Here is a 23,093-nt window from a genome sequence, read left to right on the forward strand (position 1 = left end):
ACTATGGAATAACAAATGGAACTATGGGATTTATGTTGTGACTAAACAAAAATAGATATTTTAGCATCTTCACAGTAGTCACCTTTTGCCTAGAATTTGCAAACATTTATTCTTGACATTTTCTCAACCAACTACTTGAGGAATCACCCTGGGATGCTTTTTAAACAGTATTGAAGGAGTTCCCATCTATATTGGGCATTATTGGCTGCTTTTCTTTATTATTTGGTCCATCAATTTCAAAAACTTTTATTTAATGAACTTTTAGTTTTATAATGAAGTAAATTAATATGGTAGCACAATTATATTATCGTCTACAAAACTAATTTCAAACATTTAAGCATACGCCTTAAAATCAAACCATTTTTAAGATTATGAGAAACATTCAGTCAAGTGTTTCAAAGGTTTTGACCGGTTGTGTGTGTATGTGTGTACTGTGTGTGTGAGAGTGTGTATGTATGTATACGTGTGTGTGTATGTATGTATGTATGTATGTATGTGTGTATATATATATATATACACAGTGGATATAAAAAGTCTACACACCCCTGTCAAAATGACAGGTTTTTGTGATGTAAAAGAATGAGACAAAGATAAATCATGTCAGAAGTATTTCCACTTTTAATGTGACCTATAACGTGAACAATTCAATTGAAAAACAAACTGAAATCTTTGTGGGGGAATAATGAAAATTAAAAACCTTACAATAACCTGGTTGCATAAGTGTGCACACCCTTAAACTAATACTTTGTTGATGCACCTTTTGATTTTATTACAGCACTCAGTATTTTTGGGTAGGAGTCTATTAGTATGGCAAATCTTGACCTGCCAATATTTGGCCACTCTTCTTTGCAAAAGCGCTCCAATCTGTCAGATTGCGAGGACATCTCCTGTGCATAGCCCTCTTCAGATCACCTCACAGATGTTCAATTGGATTCAGGTCTGAGCTCTGGCTTGGCCATTCCAAAACGTTAATCATCTTCTGGTGAAGCCATGCTTTTGTGGATTTGGATGTGTGCTTTGGGTCATTGTCATGCTCCCTCCACCCTGCCTGAGGCCCCGGTTCCAGCTGAAGATAAACACCCCCAAAGCATGATGCTGCCACCACCATCATGCTTCACTGTGGGTATGGTGTTCTTTGGGTGATGTGCAGTGTTGTTTTTGCGCCAAACATACCTTTTGGAATTATGGCCAAAATGTTCAACTTTGGTTTCATCAGACCATAACACATTTTCCCACGTGCATTTGGGAGACTTGATGTTTGTTTTTGCAAACTTCAGCTGGGCTTGGATGTTTTTCTTTGTAAGAAAAGGCTTCCGTCTTGCCACCCTACCCCATAGCCCATTCATATGAAGCATACAGGAGATTGTTGTCACATGTAGCACACAGCCAGTACTTGCCAGAAATTCCTGAAGTTCCTTTAATGTTGCTGTAGGCCTCTTGGAAGCCTCCCTGACCAGGGACGTCCAGTACTTGGTAATGTCTCTGTTGTGCCATATTTTCGCCACTTGATGATAACTGTCTTCACTGTGTTCCATGGTATATCTAATGCTTTGGAAATTCTTTTGTACCCTTCTTCTGACTGATATCGTTCAACAATGAAATCCCTCAGATGCTTTGGATGTTCTCTGCGGACCATGGCTTTTGCTCTGAGATGCAACTAAGAAAATGTCAGGAAAACTGAACAGCTGAACTTTATTTGTGATTAATCAGAGTAACTTTAAATGATGGCAGGTGTTTAATTACTTCTATTTAACATGAGTTTGAATGTGATTGGTTAATTCTGAACACAGCTACATCCCCAGTTATAAGAGGATGTGCACACTTATGCAACCAGGTTATTGTAAGGTTTTGTAGGTAATTTAAATTTTTCCCCCACGAAGATTTCAGATTGTTTTTCAGTTGAATTGTTCACATTATAGGTCACATTAAAAGTGGAAAAAGTTCTACATGATTTATCTTTCTCATTCTTTTACATCACAAAAACCTGTCATTTTAACAGGGGTGTCTATTGAAAAGAAGTATTACATTTTTTATTATTGTTTATTATTATCTATGTCTTGTTACTGTTTTGTATTGTTGTGCACTGGAAGCTTCTGTCACCAAGACAAATTCCTTGTATGTTTAAGCATACTTGGCAATAAAGCTGATTCTGATTCCATGCATAACAGCGCCAACTTGCATCCATCCTTCCAAACTCAAACAGTCCATGCACGCCTACGAGAGCCCCTGCGACAACCTTGACATCGAGATTGCTCAAGTCCGGTGTTTCTATACAAATTTTGTGAGACAGAATTACACAGCAAATATAATCTATAAAACAAACTCTAGACAATAGGCGGAATAAACACATAGTGTGTAGATTCATCCATAAAACTGTGCTGAAGGTGTGTCACTTTACAACATAAACTCCAGCTGATAGGCATAACCAGCACAAAATGAGAGCGCAGATTCTCAAACAGTCAAGCGAATGATCAGTGAGCCGGTCCACTCGGCTGCAACATGATTTCAAGCAAATGATTTACTCACTCCAATGACTTTGCAAGAAATACTCCTCAAAATAAACTCCTGCTGATAGGGGAATAAACACAAAGTGTGTGTAGATTCATCCATAAAACTGTCCTGAAGGTGTATTACTCTACAAAATAAACTGCATCCAATAGGCAGACTAAGTTCAAGTTCAAGTTCATTTTATTTATATAGCACATTTTATAACAGCCACTGACTGACCAAAGTGCTTTACAGAACTACAAAATTAAAAGACACCAACACCATGTGTAGTAGCACATCATAAAACAGTACAACAAGGTTAAGAACACCTTAAAACGGGAGACGTCCAAGCAGTCTCAGAGACTGTCAGTAGTAAAAAATAAAAACAGAGAAAACAGTAACAGGTTTAATACTAGTATCATACTCGAAGGAGAGAAATATAAAATAGACAGAAAAAAATATGTAAGTATAAATATATCTATAAAAACACCCATACACACACACATACACATACGTATATATATATATATACATACACACACATACATACACACACATACATGTACACATATACACGTATATGCACCTTATTTGTAGGCCAAAGAGAACAAGTGCGTTGTACTAAGCACAAAGAGTGTGCAGATTCATCCACAAAACTGTCCTGAATGTGTTACTCTACAAAAGAAACTCCAACTGGTAGACTGAACCAGCAGAAAAAAGCCTGTAGATTCCCCCAGTCAGTCAAGTGGATGTTCAGCGAGCCTGTCCACTCGGCTACAACGCGAGTACAACAAGATGACCCACTCAATCCATTGACTTTATGAAGGACATCGCTTGCTGAGGGCTTGTGAATGTTTTCCAGCCATCCTTATCATCTATTCTCAGTTTGGCCGGGAATATCAGTGCAAAAGCGACCTTTCGTTGATGTAAAATTTCTTGCATTCCTCTAATCAATCACGTTTCTCTCTTGTCGAGTTTGTAAAGTCTGGGGAAAAGAAAATGCTGTTGTTCTTCCTTTACTCCTCGCCTCACGTAACACAAGCTCTTTATTGGATGATATCAGATTATGATCGGGCCTGTCTCCCTACGTGGAAGTTGCTTTTGAGCACAGTTATTAGACACTGTTTTCTGAGGTGCTATGACAGATGATTGCATAATTCTAATTTTATTTCTGATTATTTAAATTTTATCTGTAAAGAAATTCATGAAGTCATTACTCTTGTGCTGCGATGGAATATCTGGTTCAGTCGATGCTTTATTCCTTAACAATTTAGCCACAGTTTTCTCGAACACAAACAATTTAGTGTTCGAGAAAACTGCATTTACACTTTCTGTTATTACATCAAGTTCTTCTAGACTTTTTGGCTTACTGAGTATGTGAGACAACTCTGTAATATTATTAGTGAAGCTATCTTCAGTGGTCGAAAGAATAGTTCTACCTGAACGATAACGTGGTGTAGATTGAGTGATAGCTGATTGCAGCATACAAGAGACGAGGTAATGATCTGAGATGTCATCGCTCTAATGCAGAATCGATAAATGCTAATCCCAGTGTGTCATTTTCATTATCTATGTGAATGTTGAAGTCACCAACAATTAAAGCTCTATCTACATTAACTACTAGATCTGATAGAAAATTAGCAAATTCACCAAGGAAATCAGAATAAGGCCCTGGTGATCTATATCTATTTGCAAGCGCAAAAGATGACAGAGATTTTTTATTTATATTTGACAGTGTCACATTAAGCATTATTAGTTCAAAAAACGTACATTTATATCCTGTCTTCTGAGTGCCACCAAAAACTTCACTGTAAATTGTAACAACACCACCACTTAGAATCTTCAGATGAGGCTCATGTTTATAACAATAACCTGGGGGAGTAGATTCATTTAAACTAATATATTCATCTGGTTTAAGCCAGGTTTCAGTCAAACAGAGTGCATCCAATCTATAATGTAATTATTTCATTAACAATTAGTGCTTTGGTAGACAGAGATCTAATGTTTAGTAGCCATATCTTTATATGATGTTTATCTGTAATTTTGATTGTTTTATTCAAGTTTGATCTTAATAAAAGTTTTTCTAAATGATTTAGTGAGGGTTTTGTGTTTGGTAATTCGGGGAACAGACACAGTCTCTTTGAGATATCTAGGTGATACAGTTGTGATGTAGTTTTTGTGACCTGTGTGACATCTTAAATCAGCTAGCAGACGTTCGGATTAACCAGTTTGTCTGCTTCCTGACCTTGGCCCCAGTTAGTCAAATACTATCATTATTAAGACTATGAGCCAAATTACTAGAGGAGAGTGCCACCTTCCCTGGAGGGATGGAGTCCTTCTCTCTTTAGCAGGTCAGGTCTAGCCCAAAAAATCTTCCAATTGTCTATAAATCCTATTTTATTCTTCAGACACCACTCAGACATCCAGCCATTCAGTGACACTAATCTACCATAAACCTCATTACCACAATGAGCAGGGAGGGGGCAGAGCATATTACAGTGTCTGACATAGTTTTTGCAAGTTCGCACTCCTCTATTTGATCTGATGTCAGATGCTGTGGTACACAAAATGCATTTAACAGTAGTGTCTGGAGTCTCTATTTCCATTTTCCTTACAATAGAATCACCAATAACATGGGCTCTTTCAACATGATTCTCAGTGGGTGCATCACTGAGTGAAGAGAATCAATTGGAAACCCTAACAGGAACTGGAGAGTGGTGAAGCTTTGCTGAGCGAGTATGCCGCTGAGACATTGCCCTACTTCAGGGGCTCTTCAGCCAAACCAAAGTGTGTTGCTTGCTGTATTTCCCACATCCAAAAATAGTATCTTCCAGCTTCTCTTTCTCACTCATCTTCACTAGCGTTCAGTTGTCTAGTGTCTCTAACTCATTAACCTTCTCCATCAGCTTGACTAATTTCTCACATGTAAATCCCTCACTGCTGACAGAAGAAGCTATAGTAAACAATTGGCATGTAATTCAGGAAGCAATAACAGCGAGGGTTTGAGATCGATGTGGTTCTTAATCAGCAGATGTTTGACATTTCATGCAATAATCCATTTAAAACAGTGGAGAAAACTAAAGCACAAATGTATATTGTGAGTGGTAATAATCAACTATTATTTTTGTCATAGTCATGCAGTTCCTTCAATCTCTAACTGTAACTGTTCTGTTGTTGTTTTTGTTTATTCCAGGCTTTGTTTCATCCGGTTCTTGCGACAGATGATTTTCAGATGTTTCGATCTCTGATGGTGCAGAAGAACATGGAGTTACAGCTGCAGGCACTGCACGTTTTTAAAGGGAGAAACGGTACTCCTCAACATGCCACTTTTATCATAATTACACTTATTTATTTAATATATGAAAATATCAACATTTTGTGTAGAAAAAGTATTTACTTGCTTCAAATATTAAACTATTTCCACCAGTTTTAGGAATCAACAGTTTAGTTAAGGGGTGAAATTGACCTTTTATGAAGTCATATTTATGTCTAAAATATAACACAGCACTACAGTGTCTAAACTAGGGTTGCTCCGATACCAAAATTTTGGCTTCGGCACGATACCAGCCCTGGTACCTTTAATCAAATACATACTGTACAGCTTTAATCAAATGATAATATAATACTTTTCAACAATAGGGGAGTCGTGTGGTGCCATGCGAGGGTCGGAAGTGTGAACGGCGTGTTCTGCGCACTTTGCTAGTCTTTTATTTTTATTATATTTTCTAGAACACTTAAAAAATAATGCACATCACATGTCTGTAACTACACATATAATGTACAAATACAAAACAAACACTGGGGCTCATATTACACGAAAAGTGCCATAGCACAAATCAACATTGGATAACACATTGTGCACTTTGGGAGTCAGAGTTTACCATACATTGCAGTCAATAATAACTACAGATATAAGCAATAAAATAGGGTTAATATATATTTTCATATGAATATAATACTTTATCAAGCATTTTGTTCCTCCTCTATTATATTGTTAATATCCCCATGTTCATTAAAGAATAAAAAGGGATTCCAGACCTTCTTAAATTTGTCTTCTTTTTCCTGAAGTATATATATAAAGTTATCTTTTCTATTGCAATGCATGAAGATATTTCTCTTAACCATCGAGTTATACTAGCCTTTTCTGTCTTTTTCCAATAAATGACGATGAGCCGCTTTGCATGTAGAATACACATGTCTATCAATACTTATTAATATTCTTTTTAGTATCCTTTTTAATATTTCAGTTATATATTTCAGGATAAATACCAAGATTGAAAAACCCAGGATCCAGTGGTAATCTCACCGAGACTATATGCCATATCATATTATTAATTTCTTTCCAGAACTCTTTTATTTTATTACATTCCCACATACAATGAATTAAAGTGCATTTTTCACTGTTACATTTAAAACAAGTATCTGGTATATTACTATATTGCATTTTACCGCAGTTATATAAGTATGCATAATCCAATTGTACTGTAACAGTTTTAGTCTGCTGTTAACTGTCTGTGTTTGAGCCTTTGCAAATTTTTGCTCCCATTTTTCCTTATCTATCTTCGATCCGAGGTCTTGTTCCCACATGGCTAATCTGGATGCGGATGACTCCTGAGAACCTATTAATAACATGTTGTATAAGCAAGATATGTGTCCTCCACCTTGGCTTGGTTTAGATATACATTTCTCCTGATTAGTTAGTTCTGGCTCAGCTATGGCGTTAGAAGTTGGACAAAACATTGCAAGCGCATAAACACAGCACGCAAGTGAAATTCAACAGTGTGAGCACCATGACACAGATCGCACGTAAAATTTAAATCTGCAGAACTTGCAAATCACAAACTCGAGCACAAAAAATATGATTGTGCACACAAATTAACAAGTCCCACTCACGCGCGAGTTATTTTCTGCATGCGCGCAGAACTGCACACATGCGCAAGTTCTTTTCTGCACACACGCGCAAGTTATTTTCTACACACAAGTCGGTTTTGACACTCAGGGGCGGGGCCCAATCCTTTCTTTTAACAAATGCTATTGACTGCTGATCAAATACTGTATTGATTGGCTGCATCTCTTCGAACGTGATTGGCTGTTGTTGGACAAGGACAGACAGAAAGTAGGAACTTTTTTTTTTTTTGACAAGAAAAAACATTCAAAACTCTCTTAGTGGCGAAATAAGAAATATACATCAATTGGAACAATACAATTATTGTCAGTGTAAATGAAAGAAAAGCATCCCCTACACAATACTGAACAACAAAAAGCAAACAACAAGGGGGTATTGGTTTAAAAAAAAAAAAAAAAAGTCTCGAGATCAAAAGGCTTGAGAAAAAAATTTAAATATTAAAGCGATTTTTTTAAATAAAAGCATCCTTTTGACGTAGCATACAAGTGGATATTTATCGAAACAATTGTCTGGATATATCACTACACAGCTTTCTTGCAATTTTACTAGACTTTACTTATTTCAGTGAGGAAAATACAATTTATCATCATTCATAAACCATGAAAAAGAAGGCTTCGAATATCTCCACTTACTACAATGAATATGATATTTACCCATGAGGACAATCATATTAACCAAATCAGAAAGGGATGAATCTACATTATGGATCCATATAAAAGAGAATGTGTGATAAGTCAAACATCAGGATGTCATCAATCTTAAATGACAGCCAATTATGTAAATCAGTCCAGAAGCTTTTGCCCATAGGACATACAAAGAACAAGTGTTCCAGAGACTCATCAGCTGCCTCACAAAATACACAGGGATCTACTTCCAATTTAAACCTCTTTCTAAGAAAGTCAGCAACCGGATATATTTTATAAATTATTTTAAAGTGAGTCTCTTTGACTTTAGGGAAATGGGCCATTTGATGAATTTGAAATGTGGTTTATCTATGGACAAGGCATAAATATTTGGAATTTGTACACACAATCCTCTATTATAATCCAAAAACATTTAGTTATAGAAATACATTTGTTATAACATTTTCTGTAATGTAAATTACATTCATTAATTACTAGATTTGATAAGGTTGGTGAAAGTCTTATTCTCACATACATCAATGTGTTTTGGATTAACGGTAATAACGGTATTGATTTACACATTTTATTATATTCTCTATAAGTGCGGTTAAGATTATACTTGAGCAGAAATGCAAAATGTCCCAAAAAGTTACCATTATCATCTAATTTATCATTCACAAACACAATACCCGTCTCATACCAATCACTTTTAAACAATGATTTCATATTAATTGTAATGACCCTGTTATTCCATAGGGTGGATACATGGGGAGAAAAGTTGTGGGTAAATATCATTTTACAGTATTGGAGAAGTTGTTTCTGGAAGTTTGATAATTTAATAGGAATCTTAGATACCTCAATCACATTATAAAAGAAATTCAAGCCCACCTATTTTATTAAATAGAGATCTAGGCATGTGAAACCACATAGAGTAAGGTTGTGATAAGTATGATTTCAACCATTTACTCTTAAATGCCCCAAACATTGATTCAAAGTCCATGGCATTGATACCACCCTTATCATTCTCTTTCACTAACTGTGATTTCCTAATATAATGGGTTTTATTTTTTCCAAAGGAGGGAACTGGGAAGATTGGGAATCGGATGATGGCAGACAGTAAAGAGGTTATGGTTTCTTTCTAAATTCCTCCTTAATTTCTTTTAGCTGTAAGATGTTTTGTGCGTTTGTATATGTGTGTGTGTGTGTGTGTGTGTGTGTGTGTGTGTGTGTTTTCTGTCTTTGATAATAACTGAAAATAGGTGGAAATACAGAACACAGCAAGGTGTTTAGTGAAGCTGTTGAGAGGTACCCTGAATGCAGGTCCATCTAACGTTAATGTTGAAGGGAACGTTAGTGTTTCACAAAATGGTAAGTGTGGATAGCTAGATGTCAGATAGTTCCCAGCTTGTTTGTGTGGTAATGCAAGGGCCATCCACTACTCATCAGCCTCTACATGAATTCATTATATAGATGAAATGCAGGCTCAGAGAGGAAGCCAGTCAGGCCCTGGGACCCTTGGGGCTGGGAAAGCAGAGCAGGTGCAGCAGAATAAGGCCAGGTTATAAAATCAAGTGTACATAAAATATAATATTATTACAGGAATGTCTCTCTGAAAAGTTTGATTCTGATTTGTCAGTTGCAACATTATATGACCGATAATGATCGTCGTCAGCAAGGCTTTATAATGATGCGCATCCGGCCCTTCTTTCATGTCTCCTATCACACTTCAGATGGACGCGCTCTTGTTTTATTCAAACGCAGCTAGTGTCATCTTGCCTCTCATATATATATATGTATGTGTGTGTGTGTGTGTGTGTGTATGCACAAAACATCTTACAGCTACAAGAAATTAAGGAGGAATTTAGAAAGAAACCATAACCTCTTTACTGTCTGCAACATCCTTCCTACTTTCTGTCTGTTCTCGTCCAACAACAGCCAATCACGAGAGATTCGAAGAGATGCAGCCAATCAGTACAGTATTTGGTCAGCAGCCAATAGCATTTGTTAACAAAGGATTGGGCTCCGCCCTGAGTGTCAAAACCGACTTGTGTGCAGAAAATAACTCGCGCGTGTGTGCAGAAAATAACTCGCGCGTGTGTGGGACTTGTTAATTTGTGTGCACAATCATATTTTTTGTGCTCAAGTTTGTGATTTGCAAGTTCTGCAGATTTAAATTTTACGTGCGATCTGTGTCATGGTGCTCACACTGTTGAAATTCACTTGCGCGCTGTGTTTATGCGCTTGCGCTGTTTTGTCCAACTTCTAACGCCATACTCAGCAAGTCCTTGTTCCCAGGCAGTATGTAAAAAAATTCCTAATTTGTGAATATTTCTAATAATGTTTTTAGGGATTTTGAATTTGTCAGTAATATCAGCAAATTACATTAGAACACCATCTTTGTATAGGTCTTTAACTTTACACACACCGTTCTCAGCCCAGAGTCGAAAGCTTAAATCCTTTCGACCAGGTATAAAATGATCATTCGCCCATATTAAGATAAATACAGATAAAGAATCTTTTTTTTTTCCTTTAGATGAATTCGTACTCGCCCCCAGACATTTATCATGTTCAGTACTATTGGATTAAATGATATTGCACAAAACAATTTCTGTAACATTTTTGTATTGGCTGAATAAAGATATATGTTAAAAGGAATCTTAGATTTCACAAATACATTTTCTATTTCTAGCCATTTAGGAGAAGCACTTGCCGAAAAATGAAACATTATCGCCCTTAACTGCGATGCCCAATAATATGATTGAATATTTGGGAGTTTCAATCCTCCCGTATCATACGGTAGGTAAAGAAAAGATGTCCGGACTCTTGGATGTTTATTATTCCAAATAAACTGGATAAACATTCTTCGTAAATTGTATGTAGTGGGGGCAAAAGGATATTTTGGAAATGATATATTAATTTGGGTAGTATTTTCATCTTCAGTATATTAATTCTACCAATTAATGAAATTGATAAACCTGACCATCTAACTACAGACTTAGGAATTGAATTTGTTAGGGCATTGTAGTTCAATGCAGTTCTTTTTTGTATATCTGCCATAATCTGAAGTCCTAAGTATTGAAATTAATCTGTAACGTTTAGACTGGAAGTTAAGTATGATAATTTTGACTTTTCGTCTTGAAATTTCCCTTTATTAAGAAATAAAATGGAGGATTTAGATGAGTTTATCTTCTAGCCAGAACATATCCGGAAACTTTTAATAAGATTGGCTGAGTTCGGTAAGGAATAATAAAACATCATCTGCATATAGCCGATCTTAATTCCACTTATGTTGCTTTCAGCTCGTACTGCAATAGTAAGTGGTTCGATTACCAAGAGAAACAAAAGTGGTGACAAAGGACATCCCTGCCTGGTGCCTCTATTTACTTTGAAAGGCCTAGAAATTATTCCATTGGTCAGAACCTCTGCCGTAGTGTGTGTATACAATAATTAATCCATGAGTAAAATACATCCCCAAAACCAAACCTTTGTAGAACCTCCCAGAGGTAAGAACACTCTACCCTATCAAAGGCCTTCTCTGCGTCTAAAGATAAAATTGCTGTGTCTGGAAATCCTTTTTATAATGTAAAATGTGAAACGTTTTGTCATTTTGAAAAATGTCATCCGGACGTTGTGAAATTTCTTTCCGGACGTTGTGAAATGCCTTTCACAAATCCATTCTGATCACGGTCCACTATATTTGGTTACACATTTTCTAGTCTTTTTGCCAATATCTTAATAAATATCTTTGTATCAGAGTTTAGTAATGAAATTGGATGATAGGATTCACACTTTGTTTTTAATTTGTTGGGTTTAATAAGGATTATATTCAGTGCAACTCTTAAAGATGGTGGGAGTACAACTTGTTGGTATGACTCTTTAAACATATTTAAGATGGGAGAGGCTAATTTTTTCTTAAACTTCTTATAGAAGTCAATAGGAATTCCATCTTGTCCAGGAGTTCGGTTCTCAAATTCTCAATAGCACTTAAAACTTCCTCTTCTGATAAATCTGCTTCAAGATTGTCTTTTACCTCATTAGAGATCTTAGGAATTTTAACCTCTTTTAAAAAAGTTTCTTGTTGTTTCCTATCTTCTGTATATTCTAAGCTGTATAAAGAACAAAAAAAATTCTTTAAACACTTCTTTAACCACAGATATCCGTCGTAATATCTCCCCCATCTTCCTGAATAGAATTAATAGCACTTTCTGACTGCAACTGCAACTCCATGCTAAAATTCTCCATGGATTTTATCCTTGATCAAAATAGCTTTGTTTCAGTTTCATCATACTGCTTGCCACTCTAGAGGTGGACATCTCTTCATACTGGGCTCTAAGAAATAAAATTTCCTGACTCATTTTTGTATCATTAATTTGGTTTTGAAATTGTCTTTTTTCTAGGTCTTTAAATTTAGAATCCAGAAGATTTAACTTTTGATTACATAATTTTGATTTTGTTTTAGTGAAACAAATTATTTTATCTCTAATAAAGGTTTTTAATGCTTCCCACCTAGGACTGGCTGATGTTTCTGAAGTATTTATATCTTCAGTTTGGTGGGTCACTTCTTAAATTGCATCCACATATATCAGAGATATAGAAGCATGATCTGATAGTACCATACTATCATACCAACAGTCCTGAAATTTTGACAGAAGAGGTGCTGATATTAGAAAATAGTCAATTATTGAGTGAGTATTTTGCGCACTTTAGTAACATTAGAATTGTATATCTGTGGGCTTTTGGTTTCTCCATATATCAATTAAATTTACGTCATTTATAAAATTATTCACTACTTTTCTTGTTTTATTGTGTGACCTATCTACTCCAGAAGATTGATCTTTACTTGGATCTAGGGTGCAATTAAAGTCACCTCCCATTATATAGTGACCATGTTGTGAGGAAATGGTTAAGAATAGGTTAGTAAAGAATGCCGCATTATCTGTATTGGGACCATATACATAAATCAAGTTCAGTGTTTCTGACAAAAGTTTTCCCTTTACAATTACATATCTTCCCATAGTATACATTTTACCTCAGACATCTGAAATGGTATAGATTTATGAATCAAGATAATTACTCCTCGTGCTTGACTACTATAAGATGCAGAAAAAACTTGTCCAGTCCATCTCTTTCTAACCCTTATTATATCTTCAGATCTTAGATGTGTTACTTGAAGGAACACCATCTTGCACTGCAATTGTTTGAGTCGGAGCATGACCTGCTTGACTTTTTTAATACTGTTAAGCCCCCTACAGTTCCAGGATGTTATTTTAAGCTTTACTTCTCTAGACATTATTATTTATTATATGCAATGTACCATTTTTCTCTTTTCAACAGTTGCATGTCTCCAAAATCAAACAGAATAGACATCTTCGTGAACTTGTAGACCAAAAATAAAAAGCAGCCCCTAGTTAAAGAACAATTATACATAAAAATAAAAGAGAAATAATAAATGCATATTAAACGAAATAAACTTCCCTTTGAAGTTTATTTAACTTCACTTAAAAAAGAAAAAAAAGGATTAAAAATGTACATTTCCCCACACAACATTTTAGATTGTCTTAAAAAAAAAAGAAAAAAAGGTAAATATTCAATTATAAGGTGAGCATATTTGTCCAAATGATTTTAGTCCTTCACTTGCACTTTTTCCGACGCAATACCATGCTCATGCAAAACAATGTCCAGCAATAAATAAATACATTAATTAAAAAAATCTATCTATATATTTATATTAGGGCTGTCGAATTAACGCGTTAATAACGCGATTAATTATACAAAAAGAACGCGTTAAAAAAATGTATGCATTTAATTGTATGCTTGAAGTACCACCTGTATACTCCAGAGTAAGTGAAATTTCAGCTGTGTGAGCAACACAAAGTTTATACAGTGAAGAAAACAACACACATATGCGTTACTAAGGGTTCAAGTGGGAACTAAGGGATCTCAATATGTGTTTAAAGATTGAGTATTAAACTATATTTAACTTGACACAGTGACCTAAACATTTTATTTTTATGACGCAACACACCCGAGACGCTACACAAGCATGTCTGAAGCTGGTCGTATGGTAGGGTGACCAACTGTCCCGCATTTTGCGGGATAGTCCCGAAATTGGAAGCTTTGTCCCGCGTCCCGCAAGTCATAAGCGGTGTCCCGCATTTCAATTTTGTCTGTATAATTTTTTATCTTTATTATTATTTCGGCATCATTTTATTTCATCGTCCTTTAATTAAAAAATCACTATAAAAAAAGTTAAGAAGAAAACACTGAACATGCGCAACGCAGCCTTTTTTTCTTGCCAGAGTGGGAAAACACTGGGAAAAAAACTGCAACAGAAAAATAGGTCTATCCGGAGCTCCCAAGAAGAAAAAGTGTCTTTGTTCCTATAATAAAGAATTGGAGAAAATATATACATGGTTAAAACCAGTTACAGGTGACCCTAAAAAGGACAGTGCAGGGTATGCCTCCAAAGTTTCACAGACAGCTCTGCTGAAGCAGTTCAGTGCCCCAAACATGACAGCTCTGAAATCTTTGGCTTTGAGCATTCCTGTCACCAACGCATTCGTGAAGAGGGTGTTTTCACTGATGACCGCTGCGTGGACAGAGACAAGGAACTGAGCATCTGTGGCCTTATCAAAAGTGAACACCTACACCTGCCAGGAGTTCTACAGTCATAATGAATGAGAAGGCCCTACTCGAAGCAGCCAGATCAGACAAAAATATTTTATTCAAGATGCACTAAATCCGGTAAGAACGCATTTAATCTTTCAAGTCTTTAATAATGGAATTGATGTGCTTATTTGGAAATGTGCTTTTTAACGATTAGATTATTATTTTCACTTCATTATATTTACATTGAGTAGGTCTGAGCTGTTAAAATGAGTTTGTATCGTAGACCTTATGCCAAACTGAGTGGCGTTCACAGCGCCGTCATTAACATTTAACCTCACTGCAAAAATACATCTAATATAAAATCAATATTTATTCACCTAGTACAATTATAGTAAGTTATCTCTCCCTCGTGTCCCACATTGTTCCGCAAAATCAGGTCTGTTGACCTGCAACAGAGCAATAGCCAGGTGGTCACCCTATCGTATGGTCTTTACCTCACAAATATTTAATTACCGGTTAAGGAGGTGTCCTTTAAACTGTTACACCATTTTTACCCAGTCAGTCTTTATTTAAGAAACATGCTCCCTGAAATAGATCCACTTTGCTCCTTCTGTAATGCTGTAGATGAATCTGCCCCTCACCTTTTTGGGAATGTGCCCACGCAGTAGTATTTTGGAGAATGTTTTTTTCTTAATATATTATTTAAATACTTTTTGTACCTCCAACAACTCCAAAGCATTGAAAAGCATTGCATTTTGTAATGAATATAATGTCTTGGCATTATTGTCAAATATATCTGTAGTATTGTGTACTATGTGGCTTGTTTCTAAAAACAATATATATATATATATATATATATATATATATATATATATATATATATATATATATATATATATATATATATATATATATATCAGCCGCATGTGTTCATTGATCGGGTTCTTAAACAAGCCCTCATAATAAATCTCCAGTCTGACAAATTCACTTGTGTAATGATTGCTGTGAACTGTATGCCAATGATTGACTTATGATCAATAACATGGTAGTAAACAATACATTGTATTCTAAAGCCACTTTTATATTGTTTTATCAATGATGAACTCTTCTGCTACAGGAATGTAATGCATTTTAATTATCTGAATATATATATATATATATATATATATATATATATATATATTTTTTATATTTAAAGATAACTGTATAATTATTTCATCATTATATATTGAGTTATTGTTATATGAGGGGCTTTCTCAGCAAATATTTGTATATGCGATTAATCACGATTAATTTATCGGGACACCATGTAATTAATTTGATAAAAAAATGTAATCGATTGACAGCCCTAAAATTTTATCCATACATATATGGAATAATAATACATAAAATGTTCAAAACAAATGAATAGTGTGGGCATTCTCAGAGTCTTTGGCTTTATATTTTCAATCCAGTTAGTTACATCAGTGACTCACACCATTTCTATTTGATTCTACTCTGGTGGATTGTCCAAAAAGACTTCAACTTCACCAGGGTTTTCAAAAGTATATGAAGTTCCTTTGAAAGACACCTGTAGCCGTGAGGGGAAGATTAATCTCTAACCCAGACCTTTTGCTCAAAGCTTTTACTTGACCTCGATGTAGCTCTCGATGTAACCGGTGAAACAACGTCTGAATTGTTGGAATTCTTGAGAATGAAGAAGGCAGGTATATGGTGAAATTCCTAGATGAGCTCTTCCCGAGTCTGCTCGACATAACAGGCCATAAGCTGGAAATGGAGTGAGCTCACAGAGTTCCGGCTCGGAGATCCGCTGAGGTAGACAGGCCCCGATCAATTCTGGCAAAAACATTTCTGAGATCATCCGATAAAGATCTTGTGTTACGCGAGGCAAGGAGTAAAGGAAGGCTTTCTTGGAAGAACCACAAAATTTTCTTGTTCCCAGACTTCGCAAATTCAATGAGAGAAACCTAATCGAATCAAGGAATGCAAGAAACTCTTACATCAATGGAAGGTTGCTTTTGCACTTATGTTTCCGGGCAAGTTGAGAATAGATACTAAGGATGGTTGCAAAATATTTATATGCCCACAGCAAGCAATGTCCTTCAATGTGTGAAGTAGTAAGTCATTGTGTGATACTTTCAATGCAGCCGAGTGAGACTGATTCACTGAAAATTCACTTGACCGTCCGAGGAAACTAAGCACCTTTTTTTTCTTTTTGTGCTGGTTCCACCTAGCGGCTAGAGTTTGTTTTGTGGGACAGCACTCCTTCGGGACAGTTTGTGGATGAATCTACGCATTCTTTGTGGTTACTCCTATTGGCTGGAATTTTGTTTTATAGATAATATTCTGTTGTGTAATTCTGTCTCACAAAATTTGTATAGAAGCACCGGACTTGAGCAATCCGACGGCACACTTGGACTCTCGTTGTCGTACCCTGACTGTTTGAGTTTGGAGGGATGGATGCCAGTTTGCGCTGTCGTGCGCACATTTTTCTTTTTCTGTGCTTTTTGTTCAGGGGAAGTTCAGGGTTTGATTGTTGCACTAATGTTGTAATGTGGTCATTATAATTTTATTTTGGACACAATCTATTTTTTCTAATATGTAAAACTGTCAAATGTTAATATGAGTGGATTGTCTCTCTCCAGGTGGAATATGAATGGGTTGGGGCACCCCATATAAAGAAGGAAGGTTGTTTATTTTCTGAAACATTACAAATAGGATAGTGTTTCTTCAAGAAACGCATCTTTCCCCGCAGGAAGCTGAAAAATTTGGGAAGATATGGTGTGAGCAAATGCTGCACAATTAATCATATCGCAATCTCGATGTCAGCCTGTGCGATTATATGACGGCAAATGCTGCAATTATATTAAATAAATAAGTGCATGTGTGGACGTGACAGCCCATTCTCTCTGAGAGCTGTTTGCTCATTTTCTACACCGCTAATAAAAAGATGACCAGTCAGTCTCAGTTTAGGGAGTGGCACGTGTGGTCATGTCATGCGTGTTTCTGGTGTTCAGCATGGAAATCAGGTGAAGATGAATGCAGAGCAGACCGACACTGAATTGGTGGCAAGAAAAAATAACACAGAAACACAGACCATGTCTTTATTTCATCAATAATTTAAGTAAAAATAATACAGGAGTGTGACATGTAAATAAACACAAAGTCCAAAACTGTCATTCTTGTGCGGTCAGAGCCGCTTCAACCAGTCGCGGAAGAGACCCAATCTGAGCGGGAGTCGAGACCGGGAGATTTAAAGTTCCGCCGGCTGATGCGCACTCTTAACATGGAGACGCTCCTTTCTCAACCCCGCTGTCTGTAGCTCGCAGCGTGTTGCATCATCATCATGATAAGATCAATCTTATGTGAAAAATAACACTAAAATTACAACAACAATTATATATATATATATATATATATATATATATATATATATATATATATATAAAATGTATGTGTTTTGGTTTTGGATAGACGAGATTGACAAATGCTTATCAATAATACTCTTATGGCTAAAATGTTTACAGTGTTCAGTGGCTAAAATATCAATATGACTAAATGTTACTAAAATATGACTAAAATGTCAACAGTTTTCATTGACTAAAACTACATTAAAATGCCCAGTAAGTCAAACAAAGCACAATTACAGATGTGTTTACGAGTGTCACGCCATATGACAAGTCTTCACAGAGATATAAAGAGACATGATGCACCGTTAGCAAAGTGGGATTTCAGAAAATAATCCACACACTGGACAAGAGGTACCAGCGATAAGTAGAACTTTTTAGAAAGAGGATTTGGAAATACCAGTTGGTCATTTAAAAAAAAAAAAAACACAAAGGCAACAACAACAGTTTTAGTGGCTTGAGTGAACCACACATTTATATCCAGTTTCCTTTTCAAAAGAGTTTATAGAAAGTACATGTTACATCCTGATTAAATGTCTGTTTGTTTGGACAATCTTATTTTCATTAAAATTTGTATGTTCTTATTTATTGTTCCATTTTATTTAGGTGTAATATTGAGAAAATAACAAGTTTGCAGTAATGCAAAGATACTTAATTTTGTAAAAATATTATTTTAATTTGAAAACACTCCTTTTAAAGTTGTTGTTGTTGCTAGTTTGTATGTTTGAGTTGAGAAATACACATTTCAGCATTATCAGTAATCTATTTGAGCATTTTCCTTGATAACCAAGCAAGTTGACTCATGTTACCATATGTTTATTATATCGCAATCGCAATATGACATTTTCCCCAAATCGTGCAGCCCTAGTGTGAGCATGTTTTCTTTAGTGCTGGCTCAAGTAAGAGTAGGGGAGTCATTATATTGATTAGTATGCATACTAATGAGGGGCAAAGGTTGTTTTTTGCTAATATATATGCACGTAACATTGATGATTACTGCTTTTTTTATAGATCTTGATGGGATGTTGCAACCCACTGGCACCCCTCATGATATAATATTGGAAGGAGACTATAATCTATTGATGGATTCAGTCCTTGGTCAAAGTGTGTAAGCCCCTTAGAGCAACATTGACGCTTCACATAATGTGTAAATATTGGTCTTAAAGATATTTGGAGACTTTTAAACCCATCTGATAGGGACTATACATTTTTTTCATCAGTCCATAAGATTTATTCTAGAATATTTTTTTATATACAATATAAAATGGCCACATACAGAGAAAAATAAATCATATAATTGGCACTTTAATGTATCCTGAATGCCAACAAATGTTAAATGGTGAAAGCAATGTTTATGTGGAGACCAACTGGTCCTCAGTATCCTCTGTGGGCTTGGTTTGGGAGGCATTTAAGGCAGTTCTTAGGGGTCGGATCATACAGTATGCCTTGTTCATAAAAAATCCGAAGCACGAGAGCTCGTGGAAATGGAAGGGAATATTAAAAGTGCCGAGGCAGAGCTGAAGTGCCGAATGTCGTCCGATGGCCCCAGAGAATTTATCGGATTGAAATACAAATATAATACATTTTTGTCACGGAAGGTGGAGTTTTGGCTATTCAGGGCAAGACAGTCATATTTTGAGTTGGGGGACAAAGCAGGGAAGCTTTTGGCTAGATATATAAAGCAGAGAGAGTCTTTTTCTACCATTCCCTCTGTGAAATCTGCTGGTGGTTAAATATTTACTTCAGCCACTGATATTAATAATGCCTTTAAAATGTTGTATCTTGATCTCTATAGTTCCATCTACTGATGAAGATATTAAGAACCATTAGAACTCCCTAAATTGACAAATGAGCAAATAAATTCTGTTATGTGTCTAACAGAAATGGAATAATGTGTCCCACTCATGCTGGAGGGTCATGTCAGGATGCCTGCAGGAAGGGTACACATGAGGGAGGAGGATGTCTTCCCTGTAACCCATAGCATTGAGATTACCTGCAATGACAACAAGCTCAGTCCGATGATGCTGTGACACACCGCCCCAGACCATGACGGACACGTCACCTCCGAATCGATCCCGCTCCAGAGTACAGGCCTTTGTATAACGCTCATTCCTTCAACGATAAACGCGAGTCTGACCATCACCCCTGGTTAGACAAAACCGCGACTCGTCAGTGAAGATAACTTTTTGCCAGTCCTGTCTGGTCCAACAAAGGTGGGTTTGTGGCCATATGCAACGTTGTTGCCAGTGATGTCTGGTAAGGACCTGCCTTACAACATGTTTATGTTGAAATCGCCAAGAACCACAAGCGACGTACCATCCTCTGGCAAGGAGGACAGCAGGACATCCAACTCCTCGAGGAAGTTTGTCAGGTGACCTGGAGGGCGATAGTTGACATCATGTATTTTTGTGGGTTGCATTGAAGTAACATCATGGAATTCAAAAGATGCATTGTTACATAGAGAAGACTGTGGTGAAAAAGTCCAGTTGTTATGAATGAGCAAACCTGTTCCCCCACCCCTACCGGTATGACGAGAGGTGTGAGAGATGGAGAAGTTGTTGGAGAGAGCAGCAGGTGTTGCTGTATCCTCTGGACGTATCCATGTCTCCGTCAGTACAAGGATTCTGAGGGTGGACTGTGTGGCAATGGCTGGAATGAAGTCAGCTTTGTTCACAGCAGACTGGCTGTTCCAGAGTGCCACTTAGAACGAGAGCGGAGCATGTGCTGAAGTGCAAAGTGGCCGTAGGTTGTGTTTGGTCCTGCATCTATATCTTGTAAACGGTCTATAACAGATAACAAGGATGTGCTTGAAGGCATGTGTTATTCGTGAATAGACATGTTCGTATGTAGAAGGAAAATAAGTGAAGATATGAAATTAAAAGATACTTTGGTACAAGTGCTATGGTGAGTAGCGCCTTGCCTGTGTCCTTGCTCGGTGGACTTGCAAAGGAAGACTCGCTGGTCTTTACACTAAAAGGACATCACACGAGGGCTACCACTTCTGCTGCCACTTCCGCGTCAGCATTCAGTCAACTATATACACAATTTTAAAGGGCACCTATTATGGCATTTAAAATGTTCCTAATTTTGTTTTGGGAGTCCCCAACAACAGTTTTACATGCATGCAATGACAAAAAACACTTTTGTTGTCTTATAATATGCATTTATTTTTACCGACTATTTTTGCTCACCGACTCCCAAATGATTCGTTCAACGACTCATTTTTCCAAACCCCTCCTTTGCGTGACACTAATCTGCGGTGATTGGTCAGATGACCCAGTCAGTTGTGATTGGTATACTCTGTGCAGAGATTGTCGGAAACGGAACGCCCATCACCGTTTTGTTTTAAAATTATCAAAATCAGAGAAGGAATTTGAGTTGATTTATGTTAGCGATCATAGCCCAAAGTTCGGTGGTAAACACCCAATCAGTTATTGTTTGCGTTAGCCCAACGCATAAACATATTGTTAAAGCACTGCATTACTACAAGTTATTGCTCTATTCTTTATGACAACTCCAATAACATCGACAAACATTTCACATATTTCAAAAAATTTACATTGGAGACCTAGAAGCTGCGCTGAGCGTAACGTACACAACACACACAAATACTTATTAAGCATGCTAAAAAACACATAAAAGCAACAATTATTAATAATACTTACAGGTTGTGATTCGGAGGAGGAAGCTGATCCAAATAAACTTGGTACTGAACCTTGCTTCAGTATCAACCGGCTCGCGAATCCACACTTGAAAGCATTCATGTTTATAAAGCAATCGTCATTAAAATGAGGCGAACACAGCACAAGGTTCGGGCTATACTTGTGTGGTATAGTTGTAAATATAAACTCTAGCCACTGATTCTTCACATGCTCGTCCCTGGGCAGTGAAAAAAAGGACGCTTTTGATACGCACTTCAGAACACAGCGTCTTGTTGTCGACATGATGTTTTCCCTGGTGTCTGCGCGCGGCCAATTTGATAATTTTTCGTCTTGACGTCACAACGAAAAGGAAAATGACTCATTGGAAAATCGATTCATTACATTGACTCAGAGTCGACTCCTACTTTTGAGAGACAATAACTTTTTTTACTGTGAACTTTCATATATAAAACTTTGCAGGATGTTTTTGTTCACTTAAATCTATGTCACACACTACATGAAAGGTAATTTTCAAAATTCCATAATAGATGCCCTTTAACGAGCTGTTCAGTGGAATAAATGCAGGCCATGCCTTAATGCTACTTAGCACAACAAAGCTAGTCACGTGGTCAACCGAAACTAAGGGTCACGCCAAGCGCGGGAACAAATGCGACTTCCGTACACCGCAAATAAATTATACTGCACTTTAGCAATAAATAATACTCTAAAACACGTGAAGCACTGTTTGCAGACACTAAAACACCGATAGTTTTACACATACTGGATAACCAACTCTAAATCTAGCAGCAAATACTATGAGACAAGTCAAAACAATATAACACACACACACACCACAACACACGTTTAAGCGACGTGAGTTCAAGACCATAAACATACAGCACCGATCTAGCAAAGAATACCACTCTAACAATGTTAAAACAATGAAATATACATACAACTGCAGACTCCTGTAAATAGATCGCTTCTGCGATATTTCAAAATGTAAGGACATACTGTAGATGCAGTGTAGTAATATTTTGTGTGTAATGTTGTAATGTGTGTGTTTTGTGTTGTAGGTGGGCTGCCTGAGTGTCTGACAGATGGTGTTGATGTGATGAGTGAACTCGAGCAGCAAGAAATGAAGATTCTTCAGGAAGTTCTCATGTAATTTCACCTGCAATTACATCACACATGTGCTGCTAATGTAATGAGCGGAGTTTCCTGACCCCTGACAGAGTGCCTGTATCACACATAAACACACAGGTTGCTGCTGACAGTGCTTCTTCAGTGAATAGATATTAAATTTATTAAATTAAAAAAATGTGAATCAAGTTGTGATTCAATGGTAAACTTTGTTTAAACACATTTTAATATTGCCCTTTTTAAGATCTTTAAAATGATCCATTTGAAAAATCTTGAG

General features: G+C 36.6%; 1 protein-coding gene across 2 annotated transcripts in view; it reads left to right on the forward strand.

The window, feature by feature from the left end:
• cfap36 (cilia and flagella associated protein 36) overlaps positions 1 to 23,093 on the forward strand; it is a 76,207-nt gene that overhangs the window by 38,874 nt on the left and 14,240 nt on the right. For both annotated transcript variants that reach the window (XM_052089669.1, XM_052089670.1), the window contains exons 4-5: positions 5,681 to 5,795; positions 22,750 to 22,837. In XM_052089669.1, the coding sequence (XP_051945629.1) occupies positions 5,681 to 5,795; positions 22,750 to 22,837 (203 nt within the window). The remainder of the gene's footprint in view (positions 1 to 5,680; positions 5,796 to 22,749; positions 22,838 to 23,093) is intronic.

This window comes from Xyrauchen texanus, chromosome 24, assembly GCF_025860055.1.
Source record: "Xyrauchen texanus isolate HMW12.3.18 chromosome 24, RBS_HiC_50CHRs, whole genome shotgun sequence".
In the NCBI taxonomy this organism is placed as follows: Eukaryota; Metazoa; Chordata; class Actinopteri; order Cypriniformes; family Catostomidae; genus Xyrauchen; species Xyrauchen texanus.